Source organism: Seriola aureovittata, chromosome 12, assembly GCF_021018895.1.
Source record: "Seriola aureovittata isolate HTS-2021-v1 ecotype China chromosome 12, ASM2101889v1, whole genome shotgun sequence".
Lineage (NCBI taxonomy): Eukaryota > Metazoa > Chordata > Actinopteri > Carangiformes > Carangidae > Seriola > Seriola aureovittata.
In genome coordinates, this window is record NC_079375.1 from 13,658,785 (window position 1) to 13,669,142 (window position 10,358).

Below are 10,358 nucleotides of genomic sequence, written 5' to 3' on the forward strand. Positions count from 1 at the left end.
AAAGTAAAACTTTGGTTGATTACAGGAACTAAAACTTGTCTATTGTGACTATTAGAGAGGTCAGACAGTGTCATCAGACGAATTAGCAGCAACACAACAGGTTTATCTGTTCACACACACTTACACTTTGTGCTCTGTGCACACTGAAGCTGGAGTGCAACAACAACCTGCTTTCATTTTTAGCTTGGGAGAGACAGGAGGGTATTTTGCTGAGTCTGTCTTGAATTACTGTTAAGATCTCAGCCTCTTTCATTATGCCCACACCCATGACTCACAACAACACTGTCTTCCTGACATTTTTCTCACCTTTCCTGTTGCAGTCCCATGTTGTGGGACTTCCCAATTTACTTTTAACAAGCTCTACAGCATTACACTAGATGAAAATGGGAACATGTTGCTAAGGACACAGGCCACTCTCTCGTTTATCAGAAGTTTATAGAGATAGTGAGCGCTTCGCTGTGGGAGCGAAGCCTCCCCCACACCAGGCTTCACTCAGCTCACATTCCTGTGGTGTTTAGTGAGGAGCCCAGTTCTGTTCCTCCTACGGGCAGAGCTGCAGAGGAGAAAGGAGGGGCATGCAGGGGTCAATCTCTGTGTGGACCTGGGTGAGGTTTCTTAAGCCAGATACTTTTGAAAGACAAGCAGATACACAAACAAGTAATAATCCCAAGGGTAAATGTAAAAATGTAAAAAATAAATAAAAATAGAATAGATGATTTCTAATAAAAATGACTTCATCTATCTCTCTTCAGCCTACACATCTTCAAGAGCACCTGCTCAGCTTTGACAGACATGGCATTGTTCCTTTAAGACTCTTTATTGCTTTTATAGGCATATGTATCTCATATGATGAAACCATAACTCTTCCATGGGGAATTATATGGTGTCTTCGTACTGGTGTGTTGCAACAGTATGAAAATTGATTACGGAGTCACTTTAGCTGGCAAAAGACTTAGACAATGTTTCCCCCTGCTGGCAGAAAAAAAAAAAAATATATATATATATTTGAAAACTTTAAGGAGTTGACGTGTTCAGTACAATAGCGACACATCCCAGAGCACAGCCCAAAGGTGCTTCGCCTTTTGATCGTACCAGGGAGGTTGACAGTCTGGGTGTGGCAGCCTAGGTGTGTCGGTCGGTTGAGTCAGTGCCAGTAGCGACAGACAGATACCAGGGCTCTCGGTAACCCTGCCTGTTCCCACAGAGAGCACAAGTGCAGGGACAGGCGAGTTTGTGCTTTTCGGCTTTAAACGGCGTCACAAATCAATCAACTGTCACTTTCTGGACGATTCGCTTTCGTAGGAGTCCAGCTCGCTTCCTCCTGCAGAGCAGGAGTGCATCAAAAGTTTTCAAAAATGGCGAATGTTTTAATTTTCAACATTTGCCTGATGATGGTAAGTTCCGTCTCTTTTTCTTTTTAAGTATCCACTGTACTAAAACATAAGTCTTTATTAAAACAAATGTAACGCTTTTACTTTTAAACTTGTCAACACTAAAACGGAATAAAGTTATAGCCTAATGTTATTTGCTGGTAATGTAACACCTTTCATTAATATTAACAAACTCACTATAAACTGAAACTCACTATAAGAACGACTCTACCTCAGGTCCTGTCCTGTGTGGACTCGTGTTTTATCCCGAACAATCTCTATGTGCTTGTGCCACAAACAATTCCGGCTGGATACGAAGTCACAAAAGGTACTTTTCTGATAATCTGTTCATTAACTCGTTATGTTACCGTTTTACCCGCTTCACCTGGAACCCTTTCCTGTAATGGCTTTTTTCGCTTTGGCTTTGTACCTCCCTTTCCTTAACCTTTTCTTTCTCGCCTTTCAGTTACACTTACCGACTGCGACACCAACTCACTGCACTTCACTTTGAAGGACCCGAGTTTTACAATAAAGACTAATGGGGAGATAGTGGCTGTAAATACTGTATCTGTGGCAACAAGAGGGCGGACATTTTCTGTGTGGGCTCACGACGGCAGGGGACCGGAAAGTGAGATAGAAGTTCACCTTGTCCACAGACAACTCCAGAAGAGAGAGGTAAAACTACTGTGCAGTAAACCTTGTTTATACAGGCCAGAATGGTACACACGGGACTTTAAAAAAAATCCTTTCATTTGCATGCCACAGTACAAAGGCCAAGGCTTCCTGAAGCGCTCCAAAAGAAGATGGAGTCCCCCACCCTTCAACATATTAGAGAATGACGCGGGGCCTTTTCCAAAAGACATTGAAAAGGTAATATTAATGTCGAAAACACAAGCTACTCTAAGATAGTAGGCTATATCAGCTTCACACTGCATGACTTTCAAGTCTTTACTGGAAATACAAGTCCACAAATTATCTTTGTTTTAGTCACATGATCTTTTTTCCCTAGATAATCTGATTCACACACCCAGACACACCTATTAATTACATTACTTTCGGCTGACTTTATGTAGTTATTAAGTCCTTTGATGTTTTTTCACCTGCATTACCAGACTGTCAGTTGGAATCTGCCTTAGGATATCATGGAATCACGTTTTTTTTTTTCCCTCACCCCTTTCCCTTCATCCATTTTGAAGTATTACAATTTGAAATAAGTCACAGAGGGTTGCCTTAACTCTGGTAGATGGTTTATGAAAAACAGAATCCTTGTTTGTTTTCGTTGTTTTCTTGTATATGTAGGAATTTATGTGTTTTCTCTTGTAGATTGTGTCAGATTCCTCAGGCATGCACAACGTGTACTACACGATCAGTGGACCTGGTAGCAATGAGCCTCCAATTAACCTGTTCACTATTGACAAGGACACTGGAATGTTGACTGTGCACGGTCCGATTGATCGTGAGGTGTTCCCACAGTTTGTGGTGAGTGTGAAATAGGGCTGTAACTAACAATTACTTTTTTTAATAATTTATTTTTTGTTCCATGAAATGTCACAAACCAGCAAAATAAAACTGCATCATAATTTCCTAAAGCTCTAAACAACAGTACAAAAGACATTAAACTTACTATCACATTAAGAAAAAAAATTAAAATTGAGAAGTTGCAACTAAGTAAAGTAATGTTGAAACATGACTGAAAGGATTAATTATTTTCTTTTTTAAATTTCTTATGATGATGATTTTTTTGCATGTTAACCTAAAATTGACTTATTTTTTTGTTGCAGCTGAAGACCCAAGTTTTTGACAAAACCACAAAAAAGGAGACAGACTTACCCTTGGACGTCAAAATAGATATAGATGATGTGAATGACAATACTCCACAATTCCCAGACTCGATGCAGTTTACTGTTCTCGAGCAAAGCAAACCAGGTGAGGTACATGAAATGCACACTGGTAATCCTGTGGTATTTGACCCCCAGTGGGAATGATAATAAACCCAATGATCATGTTTTACACCACAGGTACAGTGGTGGGGAAGGTTAATGCTACAGACAAAGACCAAGAGGGTACCCTCCATGTCAAAATCAGGTATACTCTCTTGTCTGCATTAAACCTGTTTGCCATCAACCCACAGACAGGTGTCATCACCACGGTGACTAACACCCTGGACAGAGAGGTGAGCTCTGCCATCATTGTTTTAATAATTTACTCAGAAAGACAACATAAAATGAGACGCTACACATGCTTTATATTGGTTTCTTGGATTATTTGAATTTACATTATTTCTCTTTTCTTCATATCATTTTGTCACATTCTTCCTAAGGAAAAAGACAAGCATTTGGTGACAGTTCAAATACAAGATTTGGACGGTGCAGTAAATGGTCTGAAAGCGACAGGAACAGCAACAATTACTGTTGGTGATATCAACGACAACCCACCAACTTTCAAAGAAACATCTGTAAGTTGTTAGCAAATACTGACTACAAAAATGTTATCTTTATTTCTTTCGTGACAGTAAAATAAAAAAATAAAAAACAGGTGTTTTGAACTTGTTTTGCTCAAAGATTGGTTGTCTAATCTAAGGAACACTGCTTTCGTTTCCTTTTAGTATACAACCAGCATCAATGAAAATGAAAAGGACAAACTTATCCTTCGAATTCCGGTTGAGGACAAGGATTTAATAAACACACCAAACTGGATTTCAAAATTCGTCATCACTAAAGGAAATGAAAATGGCAACTTCAGGATGGAAACTGACCCCAAAACTAATGAGGGGCTTCTGTATGTCTCGAAGGTGAGTAACATTTCGTATTATTATTATGAAATTAGTAGTAGTACAACTATTCAACGTGACATAAAGTAGAGTCTCACATCATAAGGAAAGCCAAAGCCCACTCCCTCCTTCTTTTCCCAGGCCTTAAATCATGAGCAGACCAAAAATGTACAGCTTGAGATTTCGGCCCGCAACGAAGCTGAGCTGAGCAATGCAAACGCCAATTGGCTGTCAATCCCTGTGGCTGTAACTGTCAATGATGTTGACGAGGGCCCAGAATTCTCAGCTCCTACTGTCCGCTTCATCGTCAAAGAGAACATACCAAATGGCACACTGATAGGAAGTTACAAAGCCATAGATCCTGAGACCAAGAGCAGCAATGGGATCATGTAAGTAAATACATACTTAAATGTGTCTTAAAGAAATGAACTTTTCCTGTGGTATGGCCAATAACAGACACAATCAAAGCTAATCCTCAAGACCCCAGCTGAAGATTATGTTACGTCTCTTAAACACTGGAGGGCAGACTTTGACTGCTGCACTGAAAAATATGCTTGTAATACACATGTATTTTTCCACCGTCTCTCAGGTATTACAAGGCCACAGACCCAGCCTCCTGGATCAATGTCGACAAAAGTACAGGAGAGCTGAGGGTCGCAAACACAATCGACAGAGAGTCACAGTTTGTCCAGAATGGAATTTACAACATCACCATGAAGGCTGTTGATGCTAGTAAGTTGCTTGTATATGCTGTGCACTTGCTTTTCCGTGGACAAAGACGTAACAACCTTCAATACTGCTTTCTTACCACATTTCTTATTCACATCTATTACCTGCTTTATAAACTCACTCCATCATACTGTCACCAAGAAAATGCTGCTTTGGGAATGTTAGGGGAGCATGTTTGTCACGTCTTTTGATGGTATTGTTAAGAACACCAGCTCCACCCTCACCAGTATCTGTCCAAACAAACAGCGTGATTTAGCTTTGTCTCACCTTGAGAACACCTGTTGACAACATGATATTTACAATGACTCACAGTTGCCCGGTATTATGTTGGAAGTTGGGCTTTTAGCCCAGAATTTGAATTTTCCGAGTAACTGACGCCCAAGTGATGTCAGAATTCGACTGACTAGGTCTATCACATTTTCTCACAGTACCAACATGTCCGCTTTTGTCTAACACGTGTACTAATGTAGTACTTATGTATTCCAGGCCTCAAAACAGGCACAGGAACAGTCATCATTCAGGTGGAGGATGTCAACGACAACGTGCCACTGCCCCTCACTGGCGAGCTGGTGATATGTGAGCAGGACGGAGAGCTTGGGTCTGTGTTGGTTATGGCTGAAGACAAAGACGAGGCTCCCCTTTCTTCCCCTTTCAGCTTTAGTTTGCCATCAGACAACGACGGCAAATGGTCTCTGACAAGAGTTAATGGTAGGTGGTTGTATTTTTACCCATTTGATCTAACTCTGTCTGACAGAGTGAATGTTTAATGGGACAGTTTGCATAAATACTTGTTTAGTCACAGTAAAAAAAAACATCTGTACAAGCTCTGTAAGCAACGTTAAAACTATCCGCACAACATAATCCAAGTCTCAGTAATACTTTCATATCTTTACCATCTCCAAAAACACCTTTGTTTTGGTGAAAGCTATCAAAACAAACTGCTACCACAAAAGCTAACAGAAGCATTCCAGAGAAAGAGCCAAGAGCCGGTATTAGACCTTAACTGAAACTCAAATAAATTTTTTTCTGATGCGGGATTCGAACTCAAATTAATTTTTGAGGCTAATGCCAATATAAAATGTGTTGGAAAAGAATTCACATCATTCAAATAAAAGTTGCATATACCACACACTAAAAATAGTCCATTACAAGTAAAGGTCCTGCATACAAGTAACATATTAACGACATAGTACTTTGAGGTGGAATTCACTGTCACTTCTTTCTTTGTATACAGTTTTTTTTTTTTTTTTACAGTTTAATTAATTAGCTCTTTAAATACAATTTTAAGAGCTAATTTTACGTTTTGTAACAATGGTTGTCAAAAAAGTAATAACAAGAAAAAGGTTTAAAAAAGTATTTGCTGAAATCATCATAATCAACACTAGATCTGTTCTGAAACATTAAATTCAAGTTCTACACTGTAGAATTGTCTACACAATGTTCTGTTGCAATATCTTGGAGAAACCTGAGGTTGGTTTATTCATTTATTTTTTTAATACACATTTCCTCCTCAGAAACTGCAGCTACATTGAGACCTACCAAAAAGCTTATCAAGGGGCTGTACAAGGTTCCCGTGGATATTAAAGATCTGCAGGGATTTGGTGAGGTACAGGTGGTGACAGTAAGAATCTGCGAGTGCAGGAATGGAGTGTGCTTGGCCCAGGATCGCTCTGTGTCATTAGGGGGACTGGCTTTACTGGCTATGCTGTTGCCTCTGGCTCTCCTCCTACTGCTGTGTAAGTACCTCACTGCTATACTCTTGCCAGCAGAATTGTGTAGGCTGCACTGTGTAGATAATGGAACAGGTTTGTACTCATGCATGTGTAAAAGTGCAGGAAGAGTGATAGAAAGCTTAAGATTCTGTTGTTGCTGAATTATGCATTGTATATTGCACACCACAATACCATTATGCTCACTCTTGTGATGCCTACAGCACATGGAGCATTTTTTTTATTTTTTCTTATTAGAAAATGCACTCCATGTGCACTCATTTCTATCATTCTTGCTCTGTTATTGCAGTTCTACTCCTTGCCTTTTTCTGCGTGACAAAGAGGGACAACATCGACATTGAAGATACAGGAGACGGTGCAGGAATCCTGCTCGCGTCAAACACTGAGGGCAAAGGGGATGAAGTGGTAAGGACATAATAATGAAAGCTTATACCCTTTTTTTTTCTCTTCTTCATTTATTTAATTGTTGCCTAATTGCTTTTTTTTGTTTTGTTGTTTTTCTCCCCAGGATCCTAGTCTCATCACTGTCCCCTCCACTGAACAAAAGGAGATTAAACAAGAATGGCTGTCGCAGAAGAACATGGCCGCATTTGGAGGTCAAAGCAAAAATGGGAACGGGATATATAATACTCAAACTAATATATATTCTGGCCAGACTCAATATGATACTCAACACATTGAAGATCAGTATATAGACAATTGTGTTGACTATGTCCCCGAACTCCTCCCCCATGACTTGAATCTTCTTCACACCTGGCAAACAAATGGCCACTATCTACACCAGGTAATGTTGTTTATATACAGAAATATATACCGTATATATAGTGCAACAAAGAAATGCTTAAGAGTGGATGTTAGCAGAAAAAGTGTGAGAAAGTGGCAGATTTAAATGTGGCCAGTGCGTGCACCTTTTTTTTTCTCAGAGGTTTAATACCTTCTTTGTTATCTGTAAGAGCTTAGGTAACTCTCATGTGTAATATAATCTCGCTCTCTAAGCTGTGAACATATCCTCTGTAAACTTTAATAATTCTGAACTTCTTGGTGAGAAATATTATGTCTCTAATTTGTTGGTGAGTTGTTTGTTCGCTGTGTAATATCTGACTGCCAGTCATATCCTGAGCAGCCTCGTATTATCACATGGTGCAATATCTCCCCTCCCCATCACCCGGTTTTAGTCCACAAAGAGTAATAACAAGCTTCCTCTCCCTTCCACTCTGTCTCTGTAGAAACTGGCCTATTTCGGGGGAGAAGGGGACGAACGGTACGCAGATGACATCGTCCACTGCTACGGGTTTGAGGGGGTGGGTTCTGCAGCTGGCTCTGTGGGATGCTGCAGTGACTATGGCGACACTGATAACCTCGACTTCCTAAACACACTTGGACCAAAGTTCAAAACTCTGGCAGACGTCTGCAAAAAGACATGAACAATGAAACGCTGAAAATAATGGTGTTTACTTTTGACTGTGCAGGATGTAGACTGGCCTGGGATCTTAATGCTTGGTATGCCCCTGAACATGAATGAGAAAAAGAACAAGCAGGTGGTGTCAGTGTGTGCATGCACTGCTCTGCTATTGCATTTTCACTGCTTTTTGGTAAAAGTCTTTTGCACTGAAAACTATGTTGTATATACTTATTATGTTGTGTTTTACTGTGTATTAATGTGTTGTTTGCCTTTAAAATTTTGCAGATTATTGCAGGGTTATGATGGTTGTTGAATTCATATACGAAGTTGTGGGCTGTGGGGTTTTCTATCAGTTAGTAACAAGTTTGGGTATTTTTGGTATTATTAGTTTGATGATACAATGTACGTGTGGATGCTTTTAAACCGTTTGCTCAATTTGATAGTTTTTATATTTTTTTTTTGAGAAAAAGAAACACTTAAATGACAAAAGACAATGACACAACTTCATTTCAGATTACATTCTTACATTTACTTATCAGTGTTAGACAGCAATGCTGACTGACTTCCACTGGTTTTCGAAAAGATACAGTAAATGTCAGTGCAAACACATTCCTGCGCAACTCCTGACAGTCTACTGGGCGTAGTTTCAGTCCTCTGTTGGTGAAGTTATTGCAACACTCTGGCAGTAATCCTGCAAAAGTCAGCACATGGGTGTGAATGGGAGGAGTGAGGTGTAACTGACACTCCCTGCAACTGTCTGAACGCAAGAATTAGCAGAGAGAGGGAAAGCTAAAAAGTTCAGAAAAATATCCATGAACCTGATAATTAAAAGGGATCTGACTTTCCCATATGTGTGTATAAGTTGTTCATGTTGTAATTATGCATGGTAATTAAAGAGGGTGTGTGCTTGGTGAATTTCTTCACTGTGTCAGATTTAGTTTTATATAAGCTTAATTTAAAAGGAAATAAAATTTCAAATAAGATTCATAAAATAAATTTGTTATTAAGCAGACTATGCATTTTAAAGTGAAAACTGTAACTCAACTATATGCACTAAAAGCTTTGCTCAAAGCTTTGATCCCATGTTAACAGCAGTTGTTTTTTTTAAATAAACACTAACTTGTAAAATAAAAAAAGAAGCTTGCTTGTGCTGTTTTGATGTATTTTGGCAGATAGACTGACCAGCATTTTAGAGCAGAAACAGTTGTTCATTATGCTCAATCTCTAGGTGTACTCTGGTGAATGATTTACAAGGAGTGGCACTCTGATTTTACATAACATGGGGGTGACAATGTTTCACCTACTGCCACACTACCTCCTAAATTCACCTCCTAGCAAATATTTATCTCTAGCCTTCTGCTGATCAGGTTGGTGAACTTTGGTTGGTGTCATTTTTACTTTCCCAATTATGTAATCTTGTCTCTGCCTGTTGCCATAAAGTTTATCCAGACAGTAACTGTAATTTGTTTTGTGAAAAATTTCCCAGTAATAGGAGAGTCACTGTAGGGTCCATATAATGTCACTTCTAATTAATCATTAACATCTTTCAAATGGTGAGATTCTGTAGATAACAGGTTTCGCTGCAATAGACACAGACCTCCATAAATGAATAATAAAGTATAACAAATGTATTGAAACCCATATTGAAATCCCCCATGAGTTCTTGATCTTATTACGCTTTGGCAGATTACAGATGATTAATTTATAGAAAATATATTTTTTTAAAAAAGCATTGATGCTAGTAAACAATTCACCAGTTTTTTTTTTTTTTTTTTTTTTTGCTGATGACATGCAAATCATGCATCAATGTGATGAATTATGAATTTGAAGCCGGAAATATAATTATATGGTTTGGAAGAGGACCATCTGTCATGTGATTGTGGTGAAGAGTATCAAAGATGACAGCAGAGAGCAGGAAAAAAAAAGGGGGAAATTAAATCTTGGAATGAAACCAGTCCCTCGCTATGATGAAACACTGGAATCTTGTTAAAAATACAACAATATTATCCGCGCAGATTACAATAATACTGTCACAATTACAGGGGGATGAGAACGAGATGTGAACATCAAGGGTTTTTGCTCAAAATCCCACTGGGGCCAATTAGGAGAATCTTGAAAAGTCACATAACTCAAAATAATGACAATAAGCAGTTAACCCAAATATCTAAAGAAGGCACTCCAAGCACAGACTCAAAGCTCAATTACCCATATCATCAATAAACAGTCTTTTTTTTTCACTTTTTAATTACTATTCTCTGCAGAAATAAAAGCTTTTGTGTATGACTGGTATTCTAGTAATCTGCAACGACACAAATCCATGAGCATTTAAAAAAAAAAAAAAAACGTATATATTTCTG

General features: G+C 38.8%; 1 protein-coding gene across 1 annotated transcript; it reads left to right on the plus strand.

Annotated features, from left to right (window-relative positions):
* The first annotated feature begins 1,037 nt into the window (after positions 1–1,037).
* Positions 1,038–8,916, plus strand: dsc2l (desmocollin 2 like). Its single transcript, XM_056392178.1, has 16 exons — positions 1,038–1,394; positions 1,608–1,698; positions 1,837–2,045; positions 2,136–2,240; positions 2,694–2,849; positions 3,152–3,296; positions 3,389–3,543; positions 3,691–3,825; positions 3,976–4,161; positions 4,282–4,529; positions 4,730–4,872; positions 5,356–5,577; positions 6,384–6,605; positions 6,889–7,004; positions 7,108–7,383; positions 7,826–8,916. The coding sequence occupies exons 1-16, from the start codon at positions 1,356–1,358 to the stop codon at positions 8,021–8,023; spliced, it is 2,646 nt and encodes an 881-aa protein (XP_056248153.1). The 5' UTR covers positions 1,038–1,355; the 3' UTR covers positions 8,024–8,916.
* The last annotated feature ends 1,442 nt before the right edge of the window (positions 8,917–10,358 follow it).